The sequence below is a fragment of the Ruditapes philippinarum genome, unplaced genomic scaffold (genome assembly GCF_026571515.1).
Source record: "Ruditapes philippinarum isolate M1 unplaced genomic scaffold, ASM2657151v2 ctg1430_1_1_1_1, whole genome shotgun sequence".
NCBI lineage: Eukaryota > Metazoa > Mollusca > Bivalvia > Venerida > Veneridae > Ruditapes > Ruditapes philippinarum.
The window spans coordinates 83,220-102,020 of NW_026865935.1; the positions used below are offsets into that span (position 1 = coordinate 83,220).

An 18,801-nucleotide genomic window follows, 5' to 3' on the forward strand; every position below is an offset into this window, starting at 1 on the left:
TAAATCTATCTCTAAAAGTATCATGTAACCAGAGCAATCGCATCGCTCGTGATTTAATAATGAAAATGCGTCTTGTACGATCTCGTATTGATCTATAATATAAAGTGAGTATAGCTTTCTCCATATATCAATAGCTCGTGATCAGGGTTTATTTATTGTATAAGATATGTATAAGTCGCGGGGACTTCGATAACAATCTTTTATTATGATAATATATATCACTTTTTTCTTTCTTCTCATGAAGAACTATGTTTGTTGAAATTCACTGAGATGTAAAGATATTAAACTTCAATAAGTCCAAAACATTCAGAATGAGTCTCGTCAATTGGATTCATTGGAGGCGCAATCTTGATATTTGGAAGTTGAGGCTAACCAAGTAACTAGCAGCACGCCTCCAGATTCATGCTTATTTTCAAGAAACTTTTGAAAATGTTTATAAAAAGTAAAATATCTGAAGTGACCAAAGAAAATTACATATTGCAAACGGCACTTACAACCTATGTTAATTACTAAACACGAGGTCAAAATAAGTAAAAATAGCCCTTTACTGCAGTTTAACTAACGTCAAGTCATAGAAATGTTAATTGAAATAAAGTCACTAATTTGCGAAAAATCAGGTTCATTAATCTCAACACGAGCAATGCTTACTTAAACAGTGAAGATGAAATATGCAAAATCATTTATGTATCTTGAAATATCTTCTGTCCACTTTCCTTAAAAGCTCAGTTTGTTTTTCTAAAGTTTGATTTTCTTGAAATTTTTGGCACATCTGGAGGATTGCAGCTTTAAAAAAGCAAATATGTTAATCCCTGTCATATATTGTATTAATACTATAATTAGAGGTTAATACTTGGTTGCTGCTCGACATTATGCGATAATGGCCTGAAGATATGCATAATGGCCTGAGGGCCGCAGGCCCGAAGGGCATTATGAACTCGAGGTCCATTATCGCATAATGGCGAGCAGCAACCAAGTACTTTGTATTAACTCGGCCCTTTCCGTCAACTTTAAACATATCCGACTAAATGTCAACAGGTTGGTTTTTTTGTACTTTCGGTTTCTACAGCCATAATAATAAATATATAAATAATGTATTGTTTGCTTTTGTACCTATGAATTCACTTATTTTAGGTGGACTTTTACTACATATATTGGAAATAAACTTGTCAACAACTCCCTGCATCAAATTACTATTTGTTTACATGTTTAGTTTCTTAGCGTAGGTTAGACCGAAATACCGCATCCGTTCTGTGTATTCATACTATTGTGTTCGAGGTCCTTATCCGAAGATTGACGGAAAGGGCCGAGTAGTTGCGATTGGCATTTTGAGAGAGTACCTCCCGGATGCGAATGTGTGGTTTTTTGGAGCTAACCGGTAAATCAGCTTTTCAATTTAAAGGGTATGCAGAAGACTTAGAATAGTGAACAAGAGGACCATGATGGCCCTGAAATCGCTCACCTGTATATAGGCCCCTGGGCCAATGCCAATTTTAAACCAGGGACTTTTATTTGAACAAACTTGGTAGACAGCCATTAGAAGATGTTTCATGATAAATATATAAGCTTTAACTATTTGGGGTTTTTATGAGAAGATCTTTTTAAGGTTTTACTATATACATATAAGAAAAAACAATGACACCCCCTCCCCCGGGAGGAGCCAATTTTGACCCCAGGGCTTTTATTTAAACAAACTTGGTAGACTCTAACTAGAAAATATTTCATGCTTAGTATCTAAACTCTAGCTCCTTTGGTTTTTTAAAAAGAAGATTTTTACTCTCTACAAAATAATGAAAATCAATGACCCCCTGGGGCGGGGCCAATTTTTACTCCAGGGCTTTTATTTGAAGAAACTTGGTAGAAATTCACTAGAAGATGTTTCATGCTTAATATCTAAGCTCTAGCTATTTGGGGTTTTTAAAAGAAGATTTTTTAAGTTTTTACTATATACAAATAAGGAAAATCAATGACTCCCCCAGGGCGAGGCCAATTTTGATCCCAGGGCATTGATTTGAACAAACTTGGTAGACACCCACTAGAAGATATTTCATGCTTAATATTTAAGCTCTAGCTATTTGGGGTTTTTAAAAGATTTTTTTTAAAGTTTTTACTATATACAAGTAAGGAAAATCAATGACCATTCGGGGCGGGGCCAATTTTGACCCCAGGACATTTATTTGAACAAACTTGGTAGACACAGACTAGTTGATGTTTCATGCCAAATATTTAAGCTCTAGCTCTTGCGGTTTTCTAAAAGAAGATATTTTAAGTTTTTACTATATACAAAAAAGGAAAATCAATGACCCCCGGGGCGGGGCCAATTTTGATCCCAGGGCATTTATTTGAACAAACTTGGTAGACACTGACTAGGTGATGTTTCATGCCAAATATTTTAGCTCCAGCTCTTGCGGTTTTCTAAAAGAAGATATTTTAAGTTTTTTCTTTCGGTTGCCATGGCAACGAGAGTTCTGCTTGGAATTAAATTCTTTGATAAATTTTTAAAGTTGACTACTAAAGGAACATTCCTGTGAAGTTTGGATGAAATTGGCCTAGTGGTTTATGAGGAGATGTCGTTTAAAGTAAAAGTTTACGGACGGACGAAGGCCGGACGGCCGGACGAAAAGCGATCACAAAAGCTCACCATGTCACTTTGTGACAGGTGAGCTAAAAAAAGTAGGTGCATGACTCCCCGTTTGGATGTTATTTTCAGATTGTGCATTGTTTAAGAAGGAAAAACACTATAGCTTGTGATTTAATTTTTTGACGTTAATATAATTTTGTTGTTTTGCGAATTCACTCTTTTTATTGTTGATTTTCGCGACCAAAACATGTATGTGCCAGTAAACTAGAAGGTTGACATGAATTTTAATTGTTTGCTGTAAGATACATATGTGAAATGCATTTATTTCAGGTGTGAGATTACAGACTCGTGTGTTAGGTTTTGATGGTGGCGCAGTCAGTTGTTTGCCGAAAAACCTTGTCAACTGTGTATTGCCCCCGTATACAACGCAGGTATCAGCCTCCAAAATAACTACGGCAAGTCAAAAAATACGTGAAACAAAAAAAAAACAACAAAAAACGATAGAATATTGATATTCGTTGGACTTGAATTAGGTAAGCTGTGGAATTCTAGTTCTTTTAATGGATGTTAATGAATGATGCAGCGAAATGCCGCCGGAATTCGCCTCAGTAGCCGAAACGACGATTTCACGTGTTCCACATTGTTTTGCAAACGAACATATAGTAGGCTTTCCACCTTTCTATAACTATAATTTTGGAATTGGAAACTTTTTTTATAAAATTTTATCGGTGGTTTTGTATTTGGTAAATAGTACGCTTTGGAGTGTTGAATTATTTTTTTCAGGATTGTAGCAGGGGTCCAGGGGCAGGGTGGGGTGGGTGTCCAAACACTGATACTGCCACTTGTGGTGGCATGGCCACATTGATTTTAAAAATATACCGGTAAATGTTTATATCAATATAATTATGTGAATGTATGCGATGTTATTGAATAAGTTTACCTCTATCACAGAATTGTCCAACATATCCTAATGTGCACGTGCACTGACCATTCTGCGGATGACAATGAGCACCATTCTCGCATAAACATTGCTCCGAACAATCTTTGCCATAACTGCCTTGTGAACAAACTAAAATATAAGAAAATCGTATTTAAAATAGAAGAAAACAAACAGCCAAATAATAGCCCTTCGCATGACAGCCATATATTGACAACGCTATTACATGCATGATAAATGTAATCTGCACATGTATATTTAAGAAATAATCAAACACGCCGTTTATATGCCGGCCATATACCTGTAAAATCTTATAATGAATTTTATAAATTACAGCAAACATATTTTTAGTGAATGGTTATTAATTATCTTATGAACTCACACACGTACTATTAAATATTTTGTCATGCAATCAACCAATGAAAATATGACGTTACAAAAATGCATTTATAAAAATTCATATATATTATACATAACTTTGATAAATTAAATTTTATAAACTATCAAGTATGAATAATTTGTAAGAATTCAGGGAAAAATATTTCTACTGCTGTTATAATAAAACGTTCGTGTAAAAAAAACTGACAGAACAAAACTTTATTTCACATTGAACAGAAAGATATAGAATAAAAAAATTATCAATTCAAATTTTAAATATTCAAATCATACTCATATGCATACAAAATTTTAGCAAACAAAATTGTTGGTTATTTTAAAAGTTAAGGATAAGTAAATAATATCAAAATATTAACAAAGCAAATCTATATTTCTTTAAAGTTAGACATTATGCGATCAATAATATTTACCAACGCTTTGTTATTGTTTAGCAATATTGACCTGAAACAATTGTATATTAAATGACCTTTTGTCGGTAATTGTTGGATTCCGAAGTATATCACACGAATTTTAAAGTATGACATAACGGTATACATTGTTGAAGTATAACTTAAAATTACCGACACAACACTTGCCTATCTAGCCTTGGTGATAAGGAGTAAAGATTCTTAGTTTCAAAGTGAAGGTTTTAGTTCAGAATCTTAACGAAACATTTTTTATGTTGTTGTTGTTTTCTTTTAATTATATTTTGTGAAACTTAACTACATGTACTATTAAGTTTTTGTGCATGTCAATCAACACCAATTGAAAATATGAAACTTTACAAAAATACATTTATATAATTAACTTTACAAATATACATTAATATAATTAATTTTACAAATATACATTTATATAATTATCATATATCATAAGTTGTGATACTTTTTTAAGATATTAAAGAAATGATTCATCCATTACTGCTGCTTATAATAAAACAAGAAGTTTCTTTAAAAAAGATACTCGGCCGAACTAAAACTGGTTTATTTGCACATCGAAACATGGAAAAAGAATTATAAGAAATATGATATTGAGCTTATTATTGAATTTTACGTTTAAATTTTTGAAATATTAAAATCATATGCATATGTTTGCAAATACAAAGTATTTTAACAGAAACAAAATTTTAAGTCTGAAGTTAATCCTTTAAAAGTAAGGAAGAAGTAAATAAGAACCACAAACAAACAAAACAATTTATTTCGTACTCATTTTTTTAGTCTCAGTCATGTAATTCTTTAATTTCTATTATTGTGAATGTCGTTTTAGCTCAAAGAAAAACATTTAAGTTATTGAAGTTTGTTCCAATCGAAATTTTAATTGAAAGTTTACAAATGACAACGTTTTGTTGATACGAAATATCCGAATCAACAGATTTGCAACACATTTGGAAATAACGAAAGAAACCTTATATCCGAAAACAACCGAAGAGAGCCTTCTTATCTAAAATAATTTGGCAAACATTTATTATAAACCATTCAATCGTTAGCGGTTAAATAAATACCTCATAAATATATAATAAATTATATAAAATACATGAAAATTATAAACTTTGTATATAACTGATAATACCAGATAAATTCATTTTTTGTGTGTACTTTTCACTTTTTTCATGCGAAAGTGGTGGTTTTCGCTAATGTGTGACAAAATCCATAACTCGTGAAAACAGCGTAAAATAATCTGTAGAATACATGGAAATATAGGCATGGTTAAACAGAACTTAAGTATCTGAAATTTAAAGTTGTACTTAGGTCATACTTCAGTAAAATCTTTTAATCCCAGAAATTTATTGAAACCAATGAACTATTTATTGAATATGTCTTATTTGAATAAAAGAATTATTAAACTATGTATGAGAAGCTGCATTCCCTATTACGGGACAAGTAAAGTTGGTCCTTTCTTTAACAAACTGCCAGTTTTTTAATGACACTATATATTAATCTTGTGACCACCTATAGTGTATAGAACTTTAAAGATGACATATCTACTTTGTATCAAGTCAAAACGTGTTTATTTTATATATACAAAGATACTTTGTAGCAATTATAAAAAATTGATATAAAATTTGAGCATAGTATATGTTTAAATTGATAGTAAAAAACTTATGAATGTAGATGTTTCCAGAGTCCTTAAGATCAATCAAAAATTTGACGCGTGTATCTATATGTTACAAAATGAGTCGGTTAAAGTGACCTCTCCTGATAACACTGCAAATGGCGTAAGAGTTCAAAAGGAAGGTGACTGTTGCGTAAGGGTTTAAAAGGGAGGTTACTGTTGCGCTCAAAATAAAGTCAGTTACAGTGACTTCCCATGATATTATTGCAAATGGGAAAAGGTTCCTGTTGCGCTACAAATCGAGTCGGTTAGAATGACTTCCCTTGATAACATTGCAAACTGGAAAGAGTTCCACAAGGAGGTGACTCCTGCGCTACAAATCGAGTCAGTTAGAGTAACCTCTCCTGTTAACATTGCAAATGGCGTAAGGGTTCAAAAGGGAGGAAACTGTTGTGTTTATTTAAAAAAGAGTCGGTTTGAATGACCTGCCCTAAAAACATTGCAAATGGCGTAAGGGTTCAATGGGAAGTAACTGTTGCTCTCCAAAAAAGAGTTGATTACAGTGATCTCTCCTGATAACATTGCAAATGTCGTAAGGAGTTTAAGGGAGGTAACTGTTGCGCTCCAGAAAGAGTTGATTAGACTGACCTCCCCTGATAACATTACAAATGGCGTAAGGGTTTAAAGAGAGGTAATAGTTGCTCTCAAAAAAGAGCCAGTAAGAGTGACATCCCCTTAAAATTTTGCAAATGGCGTAAGGATTCAAAGGGAGGTTAATGTTGCGCTAAAAATAGTTATTTAGAGTGACCTCCCCTGAAAACATTGCAAATGGCATAAGAGTTCAACAGGGAGTTGACTGTTGCGCTATAAAAGATTCCGTTAGAGTGACCTATCCTGATAACATTGCAAATGGTAAAAGGGTTCCAAAGGGAGGTTACTTTTGCGCTACAAAAATAGAGTCGATAAGAGTGACCTCCCTTGATAACATTGCAAATGGCGTAAGGGTTCAACAGAACTTTGCATGATTGCATGTAAGAAGTTTAAAAAACTTTCTTATTCTGTATTCAGTCATCTGAAGCAACTCCTAATAATATTTTATTTCTCCTAATTATGATTTTAAACCCAAACGCCTTATTTAACGTTGTCATTATATTAAAGATTTTTGACCATGCGACCACATACATGCATCGAGGACAAGTTTGAAGGAAAGTGACCGTGCGACCACATACACGCATCACAGGATTCCCCTTCTCATACGAGAAAGGGACAAAAAGATTTCCGCCCTTTTATTAAGAGCAGACTAAAAAATGCCTTTGCCTTATGTTATTGATAAGGAGGCTTATTTTCAAAAATGTATTGAATTGGGTTATATACAATATTAATAACGCAAACCAAGCGGGTTATCAGTTAATGTCTTTTTAAGTCCGCTATGAAATTTTAAAAAGATGATATATAACTTCTTGGAAAATTTTGAGTTTAAAATTTTTTCTACTTCTCATTTTATGTATATAACAGAATTATTTTAATTTTGCAAAACATAAACGTTTCAAAAACGTTTTATATGCGTTAAATATTGGAGATATATTTCACACGTTGTTTTCACATATTAACCTGGGGGCTTTTTTGCCGAAGTACTGTCCAAGGACGATAACTTGAGCCTACATAAAAATTAAATCAGTGCGAAAAAATAAGTAAAACAGACGGAAGCCTAATAAATGAAACACAAAGTAAAACGTCATATTTTAATGTGCCTTGATAGGACAGTAGGCAAAGCGTCCGTGTTAGTGGTTTTTTCCAATGCATTTAGATGCTCGTATCATAGTAAGGTACCATTACATTTGAGTGTTTTATGTATCTTTTTCTTATTTGACCAGTTTTGGTTCAAATAATTACAAATGCATGAGAAAGAATATTTTTGTGCACATGTTAAGTTGTGTTAAGTTTGGTGGAAACGTCAAACATCAGAAACAAGAAAATAAATAGATTAAACTTGAGCAGCACGCAAACATGACACTGGTAAGACTACATACATGTATTTGCAAGTCTTATCATAGCTGCTGAATTTGATCGTTGCAAAAGTATGAAGTGGGCCAAAAAGTTGCGATCATGCAGTCACGCACACCTTCGTCCGTGTGACGTCATTTAACGATCATCTCTCAAAAGAGATACCTTATTTCAAGCTACATCTACCCTTCTTACCGTAATCTAACGCAAAACATATACAATGCATACGTAGAGACTTTTTTTCTTTTATTTCCCTTTCTTTTTTGAAATTCGTTTTTTTTTCTTCAGAAAAGAGCTGTAGATATCCTGGTGATAAGATTTAATACAGTCATACAAGACTTTCTAGATCTAGTTCAACCACAAAGATCTAGGCCGTTATACCTAAATTGACATTACCCACGGTGCATATTCATATCGGTACCCTCTTTGCGAAATCTGCTGAAACGGTACCCTCTTTGCACATGCACAGGTCATTCTCTGCTTAAAACAAACCAGCGATGGATAACACGCCAGTAAAAATTCACTGTAATAAGGAAAGGAGGTATGACACGTGGAAAAGATGTATACCACGGAACACTAGAATGTTTTATCTATGTGCTGATTTGTCATGTGCCCGTTTTTCATGTACTGCAACTTCCCAGTAAGCTACAAAAAATCAACATGTCTTGCCTCGCCCATCACCTCGACATATTTTTCGGGCTGAAATTAACCTGTGGCTTGATTATATATGCATCATACATATCTAATATATTCATTTACATATCATCTTCGGACAAATGGCAGTATATTGTCAAAAATAAATGTAAAATTCATAAAAACACCCTACTTTCGGTTTTGCAGCGGTACGGGCTACCTCTCTTTATTTGAATTTTTATATCACAGGTACCCTCTCATTTTTTTACACATAGGTACCCTCAAGGCACGACATATGCTCTTATTTGCTTTAAGCGTTAAGTATGTAATATTTACATAAAAGTAAGAAATATTACATACTTAACGATTAACGCAATTAAAAGCATATGTCGTGCCTTGAGGGTACCTATGTGTAAAAAAATGAGAGGGTACCTGTGATATAAAAATTCAAATAAAGAGAGGTAGCCCGTGCCGCTGCAAAACCGAAAGTAGGGTGTTTTTATGAATTTTACATTTATTTTTGACAATATACTGCCATTTGTCCGAAGATGATATTTAAATGAATATATTAGATAGTATGATGCATATATAATCAAGCCGAAGGTTCATTTCAGCCCGAAAAATATGTCTAGGTGATGGGCAAAGCAAGACATGTCGACTTTTTTGTAGCTTATTGTGAAGTTGTAGGACATGAAAAACGGGCACATGCCAAATCAGCACATAGATAAAACATTCTAGTGTTCCGTGGTATACATCTTTTCTACGTGTCATACCTCCTTTCCTTATTATATTGAAATTTTACTGGCTTGTTATCCATCGCTGGTTTGTTTTTAGCAGAGAGTGGCCTGTGCATGTGCAAAGAGGGTACCGTTTCAGCAGATTTCGCAAAGAGGGTACCGATATGAATATGCACCGTGTTACCCGCCTGCCGGATCTTACAGATCAGCAAATCAGCGATAGATAAGTTTCCCATTGAGGTCAAATTTAAAATGCGCAATAATCTAATTAGTAATCATTAATTAATAAATATCCACAACTGATAGACGCTGATACCGTAAAATGATAGCTTCCAGTAGAAATCTTAAACTTATAGTAATGTTGTTTCATTACCTAGTATGTAAATTGTAAGCATTGTTGAATAAAGTCAATTTTAACCAAATAAGAAAAGAGTTTATGACAGAGCTTTATTTATATTCTGTTTTGTCGATAAACAGGAAGTGGATGAGTAACAAACCTGAAATCAAATTCCACAGTATGGGACCACGTGTAAATGCTGTATGCCTAATATCAAGAGGCTTTGATAAGTAGTTGCTGAAAAAACTGTGACGAAAATTTCCTACCATTGACCATAAATGTCGAAAATTTAACTTAAAGTCGATTAACAGGAAGTGAATAAGCTACAGACCTGAATCCGAATCCCACGGTATGGGACCCTGTGTCAATGCTGTATGCAAAATATCAAGAGGCTGTGATTAGTAGTTGCTGAGAAAACTGTTACGAAAATTTCCTACCATTGACAGTTAATGTTGAAAATTTAACTAAGTCGATAAAGATAAACAGGAAGTGGATGAGGGACAGACCTGAAATCGAATCCCACAGTATAAGGCCACCTGTCAATGCTGTATGCCAAATATCAAGAGGCTGTGATGAGTAGTTGCTAAGAAAACTGTTACGAAAATTTCCTATCATTGGCCATTAATGTTGTAAATTTAACTAAGTTGATTTACAGGAAGTGGATGAGTGACAGATCTGAAATCGAATCCCACGGTATGGGACCATGTGTCAATTCTGTTTGGTAAATATCAAGAGGCTGTAATAAGTAGTTGCTGAGAAAACTGTTACGAAAGTTTTTCCCCGCCCGCCCGCCAACCGCCCGCCGCCCATCATTCACCATACTATAACCCGAGTTTGCACATGTGCAACCCGGCCAAATATATGAAAATTATTATTTTTGTATATAACTGATAATACCAGATAAGTTCGTTTTCTTGTGTGCTTTTCGCTATTTTCATGCACATGAGTAAACGGGAAAGTGGACGTACTTGGTGGTTTCGTTTATGTTTGACAAAATTTATAACTCGACAGCGTAAAATAATATGCAGGATGCATGGCAATATAGACCTTATAATGTGTAGGAGAAGGCATGGTTAAACAGAACTTAAGTATCTGAAATTTAACCTGATAGTAAAAGAACTTATGAAAGTAGATAGTTCGTTTCCAGACTCCTTTAGATCAATTAAAAATTACACGCGTATACCATGTTAGGAGAAATCCTTTATGTCATGTAACCAATTTGACAATGCCCAATCAAATTCCGAGATTTCAGATTGTTATTTTAAAATGACCTATGAAATTTTTACATACATTCAGTTCTTCCCTGTAAGGTTAACAGGAAGTCAAACTGAAAACAAACCGGCCTTCGTCAAGAAAAAATAATTAAAGAAATCTGAAAAAAAAAGTTTGTTGAGGATTCGAACTAGCAACTTCGCAATTGCTATGCTATCATAATTACCACTAGGCCATCGGGACGTTAGTATAAAATAAAGTATTGACAACTTTCCTTTCATTAAAAATCAATAAGCAGATCGTAATAAATTACAGAAACTAACGAAAAAGCTTCCGAAAATTAATGAGCCTCAGGTCAATATTGCCAGATTAACCGTAAATTAAACGACGTGTAATAACAAATGTCATATCAAACAAGGTTACGTTAAATCATCTTATTATCTAAGATTATAAACCTAAAATATAATCGCTAGATTTACTTTTTTTAAGGAAAATTAAAGCAGGCGTAACGTGACGGCAAACGCGCATGGCTTAACTACGACACATTATACATAAACGGCCACCAGTGCGGGGCGAATTAATTAATTAAGATTCGCGGAATCATTCTTACCGAAAAAGGGGCTAACTTAAAACGCACGCAAAGTATAAGCGTATGGATAAATGACAATAAGATAATCAGTAATGGACAGTTTGGTTGAATGTCTGGAAGATCAACTGTGGAATTGAATGTTGTTGTAAATAAAGGTTTGAATGATAAAGGTACATTATATTGTGATTTTATCGACTTAAAGAAGGTTGTCGGCAGTGTTAATAAATGTAGTTTGTGGTATAAACCATACAAGAGCCACGTAAACATGGCCATACCTCGCCGAATGTGTTTGCTCATTGCAATTGGAAGAATGTATATGTGGAGCAGAATATTTCAATTTTAAGAGGTCTTTTGGTAATGAAAACTGATGGCTGAAGTGATTACAGATTTGAAACCTATGTGAATACTGATGGCTGAAAATAACAAAGGGCAATATCTGAAAAATAATGTATGGTAGGTTATCATTCCTGTGTGCTGCACTCCTCCCCATTGAGATAAATCCACCTATGAAGTTTCAAGTTGATATCTCAAACGTTTTTATGGTTATGCTCTGGACAAAAATTAAGCATGAAAAATAACAAAGGGCAATAACTGAAAAAAATATGCAGGGTAGAGTTATCATTATTTGGTGCTGCACTCCTCCTCAATGATACCTATCCACCTATGAAGTTTCATGATGATATCTCAAAGGGTTTGTTTAGTTATGCTCTGGACAAAAATTAAGTATGAACAATAACAAAGGGCAATAACTGAAAAATTATGCAGGACAGAGTTATCATTCTTGTGTGCGGCACTCCTCCTCAATGAGATCTATCCATCTATGAAGTTTCAAGTTGATACCTCTTACACTTTTTGAGATAAGCTTCGACAAAAAGTATGAAAAATAACAAAGAGCAATAACTAAAAAATTATAATGGTAAGAGTTATCATTCTTGTGCACATCATTCCTTCTCAATAAGATCTATCCACCTATGAAGTTTCATATTGACATCTCAAAGACTTTTTGAGTTATGCTCCACTCAGGTGAAAAATCAAGTATGAAAAATAACAAAGGGCAATCACTCAAAAATTATGAAGGGTAGAGTTATCATTCGTGTGCACTGCACACCTCCTGAGTGAGATCTATCCACCTATGAATTTTTAAGTTTCATGTTTATATCTTATAAGCTTTTTGAGTTATGCTCTGGACAAACATTAAGTTTGAAAAATAACAAAGGGCAATAACTGAAAAATTATGTAGGGTAGAGTTATCATTCTAGAGCACGGCACTGCACTCCTTCTCAATATGATCTATCCACCTATGAATTTTTAAGTTGATACCTCAAATACTTTTTGAGATATGCTCTGGACAAAAATGTCGGACGGAAGGGCGGACGGATGGAAGGATGGACGGACGGAGTCTATTTCTATATCCCCCGCCGCCTTTCGGCGAGGGATAATAAACTAGGTATCAGGGGCAAATTACTTATTATAGGATAATCAAAAATATGTATGCCTCTGTCAAAACATGCATCAAGGGATGTAACTTTTTCTCTGATTATTTCGAATGCGTGGTCGGCCTAAAGCATGGCAAGGTTCTCTTCCCTGTTTTATTTTCTCTATTTTTAGAAGAGCTTGAACTTTTTATACTGACTACCCGTCGTGTGATTTAAATATTGATGAAATCCTGCTAGTCACCATATTGTTGCTGATGACATGGTGCTTTTTGGTAATTCTCTCATTGATCTTCAATGCAAGCTTGACTTGTTAAAATTATATTGTGATCGTGCTGGGGTATTATTGTCTATACTGAAACAACAAAGGTTGTGGTTTTCCGGTTCTAATTTCCTGGGCACGGTGTTTTCTTACAACGGCCCAATACAAGAAAATCCAGGACACACTAATTGGTAAAGGCTTAAAGGCTTTCAATGTACTGTTGATTTATTGACAGAATTGTACTATCGCGACTTCAATTCAATGTCAACTGTTTGACACTTTTGTAGTCGCGATCATTAACTATGCTTGTGAAGTTTGGGGCTATGGTACTTTTTCAAAATTGACCTAGCTAGAAATCACAAAATCCATCTTTCCCACCAATCTATAGCGTTTAAGTGCCTGTGTGACCTAGTTTTTGACCCAAAGTGACCCATATTCAAACTTGACCTAGAAATCATTAAAACAACCTTTCTAACCAATTTCCAGGATATTTGGACTAGAACAGTAGCCCCTGGGTGTTAATAAGGTTTCTCTATATTTAGTCTGTGTCACCTAGTTTTTCACCCCAGGTGACCCATATTCAAACCTGACTTAGAAATCATCAAAACAACCCTTCTGACCAATTTCCAGGATATTTGGATCAAACACTAGCCTCCAGTGTGTTAACAAGGTTTTTCAATATTTGGCCTGTGTGACCTAGGTTTTGACCCCAGTTGAGCCATATTCAAAGTTTACCTAGTCAGCCAAGTTAGTAAGTTATAGAGCAGACGGGAAATGTGGACATTTGACCTTAACGTGTGACATTGACCTTGGCGGTAGCAATCTGGATGTAACTTGTGGGTAGCAACCTGCATGGTGAGCTCCGCAGATTGTGTGATGGTGGGGATCACTTGTGCCAAGTAATTTTAAAACCCTTGAATTGTCAATAAGTTATGGAACATACGGACATGGAAAATAGATGTTTTCCCATTGGACTTTTAGTGTGGCCCTAAACTTGAGGGTAGTGACTTGATTGTTGTGCTCTGACATTGTGACATAATGGTGATCATTTCCTTTAAGTTATCGTAATAACATTGCAGCGGTTTAAATGTAATTAACGGTCACTTAATAAAGACTTTTTAACACTTGACCTTAAAGTTTGACCTTGTCCTTGGGGGTAGCAATTTAATTATTGTGCTCTGCGCATCGATTCATAATGGTGATCAATTGCGCCAAGTTATTGCAATTTTTTATCGGTTTCAAAGTTATGGAGCGGACACGAAAGTGTTACGGACGAACAGACAGACAGACAGACAGACAGACAGACGGAAGCCATTCCTTATATCCCCTCCCCGCTTTGTGGAAGGGGAATAATTAGCACCTAGCATAATTGTCTGGTGTTTCTGATTTCATTCATTTAAACGTTTTGACATCATACATCCACATGTTCTTATTGCACGCATTATTTACTAAACCAGTAACAAAGAAAAAAATATATACAAAAATGACAATTTAAAGTTCTCGAAAAAATAAATATCACAAACTTGTGCCTGTTTCATCAAATGACTATGCGAAAGGATTTTTAGCGGATAGACTAACAATAATCTGACCTTAACTATTAACTTGAAAGAGATAGAAAGCAAAAGTGTGTTCCGTATCGGACTGATTAGATATCAAATATGATTCTGCACAAAGCCATTTTGTGAAAACAAAATGAACCGATGCGCTATCTACCCATGCTATAAGTCAAGGACGAAAACACAAATTAAATAGCCTCAGGTGTAATGACTTGCGCCGCTACCTTTGCAGATTTTTTTTATGAACGCATATGATAAAATGTATGACATTCTGCATTTAGAGTGATATTATATTAAAAATTACATATGTATAAATTTTAAAACACTTTGGCGACCTTTTTTATAGAACGTTTATGCGAACTTTTGGAATAAATCTCGTACTGCTCTGGCATTGAACCATATCTGGTGTTAGAAAAGGCATAAAAAGTTTTTTTTTAAATACCTTTAGAACATTTAGATCCATGCCAGCCAGGTAGACAGAGACACTCTCCAGTTACCGAATTACATCCAGCGTCGTTGTGACAACCACACTCCTTACGGCAATTCTTATCATAATATCCAGGAGGACACTCTAAAATATCACACGCATATGATATAAATGAACTTTTATAGTTATAGAATTTACATAAAACAATTCTTGTTTAAAGCATTTTGTAAAATAGCAGTAAAACAATAATATCAACACAGCCCTACGTAAAAAATAAGAAAGTAGTAACATGCATTTTAAACATAATTTTAAACATCACAAGGGTATATATCCATACAAAGGAGCCTTCATACCAAATGTCAAGTATATAGATAAATCACTATGTCGCAGGTGAACTAAAATATCCATGCTAAATAAAACAAAGGGGTCATGATAATATCGCACCTGATTAAAATGCTCTTAATGACAAGGAACAATGGTATTGTAAACCAGATAAAATCTACATATACACTTGGAAATAAATTAATCACACCCCGGAAATTTAAAATTGGTTGTGATTGAAAGCACTGTCATGAGATGACGACTTATTTGAGCTAAGAAATAGTAATTTGATTAGTAGCGATTATCAATTTAGTAATCATAAACCAGTAAATTTATGAGTTTAGTTACTTCTTAACCAAATTATTGAAGCGTAAGCAAATTTGTTGTTTTTTACCAAAAATGTAAGTGTTTATAAGTATGGTGTTGGGGCATTTGGAAAACATTTACTGGTGGATATTTCTGGTAAATGTTGACGACTACGTAACCTAAAATGACATTATGTAGACAAATTTTAATAACGTGTGTAACTGCCACGTGCCCGGATGATAGTCTCATACTACCAGTAAGGCGTCTTATTCGATTTCGAGGTAAATTTTGCCATTCTTGGTGCAGAGCTTGTTCCAGTTGTTGCAGGTTGACTACAGGTGGTTCTTACCATTGCCCAAATAATATTTAAAATTTCAATTGTGGGCATGTCAAAATTAAAGCAAAATGTCGGTTGTGAGCAGAAGGGTTGAGACTAGCATCCGGGTACGTGGCAGTTACACACGTTATTAAAATTTGTCTACATAATGTCATTTTAGGTTACGTAGTCGTCAACGTTTACCAAAAATATCCACCAGTAAATGTTTGTAAACGCTCCAACACCATAGCAATTCTGCCTAAAAGGCTATAATTTGAACAAACTTGGAAGAGGTCTACTAGATATTTCATGACAAAAACGCGGGCTTTTGTAAGAAGCAGAATTTTTAAGTTTATACATATAAGAAAAATCTATGACCCCCAGGGCGGGGGCTAATTTTGACCCGAGAGCTATAATTTGAACAATTTTTTGTAAAGGTTCACTTTTTTTCATGCAAAATATCTAAGATACAGTCCTTGCAGTTTTCAAGAAAAAAATGAAGCATTTTCTTTATAAGAATAAGCCATGACCACATAGGGCAGGGTCAATTTTTACCCATGGACTTTAATTTGAAAACACTTAGTTGAGGTCTACTAAATAGTGTTTCATCTTTAGTCTTCGTGGTATTAGAGAGGAAGAATTTTTACTATGTAAATAATATGAAAATCTATGATCCCCGGGGCGGGCCCAATTTTGACCCAATGCTATATTTTCAAAGTTTTTTGTTGATGTTCATCAAATAATGTTTCTAATTTGAACAATTTTTAGTAAAGGTCCACTTAAGATTTTTTTCATGCAAAATATCCGAGATATAGCCCTTGTAGTTTTCAAGAAGATTAACTATGTAAGGAAAAGCCGTTACCTCCTGGGACGGTGCTAATTTTTGCGGAAGGGCTACAATTTTAACATTTTTTGTGGAAGGACATTAGATGATGCTACCTACAAAAGATCTAGACTTACACTTTAAGAGAAACAGATTTTAAAGTCTTCATTTTTATCAGCTATTTATAGCGCTTGTGAACCAGATGTTCAATGGAGCAGAGCCATTTGAACAATTTTTGTAGAGCTTTATGCTAGGACGATCCAGGGGTTAGTATCTCGAAGCTATCGTTAGCATAACGACTATCGTATACCTCTCGTTAAGGTTTTCACCGCTATCTCGACGCTCTCGTAATTAACGAATAATCGTTAACATGCCCAATTATTAACGGATGCCTAGAGGGTGTCGTAAGGCTCTCGTTACTATCATTTTGACACAAAAGTAAGAAAGGTGCGATTTTAAAGTACATAAAAAATGAGAATTATATCATTTTATTGATAAAAAATGATGAACCGACATAAATATAGTAGATCTATTGTATTTCTTTTTCTCATGAATTTTCACAGGCCCGTAATAGATTTTCTTGTGTAAATTCACTCAAAGAACTCTTTAATACAATTCCATAAAAAAATATCATTGATTATTTGAAAGAGATAAACTTGTATTCTTGGATCTAATTGGCTCAATTTTATTGTCATTTACAAAGTTTTACATAACATTTTATGCATATTATAGCATTCGACACGATATGGCCAGTTATGTGTTGACGACCCGTAAAAATCCAAACAAACAAAAATTTTCTCACATATCAAACATATGTAAAGCTGGGCTCCCACTGCCGATCAGATCAACTCGATCAAGCCCTATCAAGCGATCGGGTACTGGTCTGGGTCGGTCGGCATGATTGATCGGGAGTGGTCGGGGAGGTCTACCTTGGTCGGCATCGCTCGGGCTTTCTACCCGAATTTTTTTGACATGTCAAAAAAATTCGTGTAGCGATCGTGTAGCCAAGCGGTCGAGAAGAGCTCGGGAAGCGATCGTGTATTGATCGAGTTGAAGATCGAGTTGATCGAGAAACAATCGTGTAGCGATCTTGTTTGGTCGGATTGGCATCTTTAACCCGATCTGTACCCGATCATCTCGACTTCTACTCGAGTAATATACGATCGTATCCCGATTAAGTAGATCTCTGTTCGATCTCTTGTCCAGATTATCTAGACTGCTACCCGACTACTCCACGACCACACACGACCGCACACGATCAAACCCCGATCACTGTTCGACCATACACGAGCAGGTCCGACTAGTGGCGATTTAAGTCACCCACCTCTGTTTCAAGTGAGGCAGTTGCCGGCTACTGGCAAGGAGTTGGCGTGATATGATTGAAATACTTTGAAAAAGGGCATAAAATCAAGAAACAAACAATCAACTCTATTGTATATACATGTATACTTGAAGCTAATTTCCTCCATTAACAAACATATCATGGAAACTATCATATCCAAATAGAAGATGACTTACTATACTTAAACATATCGGAAATCACTTTAATAACTACTTAACTTGTGCATAATCGCATCATATAGGTTATACACGCCAAGCGTCATTAAAATATCTCTCCAAAGTAACTAACACACTAAATCATATTCTGTTGCCACTCAACTGAACCAGCTCGGGAGTTGAAGTAGTGTTTAAGGTAGTTCCTCTGACTGACCCCAGCGGATGTCACCACATTTCTTCCATGGGTCCGATCACCATCAGCCAACTGTCTTCCTTGGCGCCATTCACCAGGTACTTAATGGTTATGCTCGTCCTCTTGGTCGACGGCCAGTCTTGCAATGGCAGGGTACCGTATGCTGATAAGGTTATGCAGTGTGACACATGCAAGGATAATCAAGTCAACGGT

At 35.0% G+C, this 18,801-nt stretch overlaps 1 protein-coding gene across 8 annotated transcripts in view; it reads right to left on the reverse strand.

Annotated features, from left to right (window-relative positions):
• The window catches only part of LOC132730785 (multiple epidermal growth factor-like domains protein 6), a 107,696-nt gene that overhangs the window by 64,425 nt on the left and 24,470 nt on the right, over positions 1-18,801 (reverse strand). For all 8 annotated transcript variants that reach the window (XM_060716795.1, XM_060716798.1, XM_060716797.1 and 5 more), the window contains 2 exons: positions 15,148-15,276; positions 3,519-3,647 (listed from right to left, as the gene is read on the reverse strand). In XM_060716795.1, coding sequence (XP_060572778.1) covers positions 3,519-3,647; positions 15,148-15,276 — 258 coding nt within the window. The remainder of the gene's footprint in view (positions 1-3,518; positions 3,648-15,147; positions 15,277-18,801) is intronic.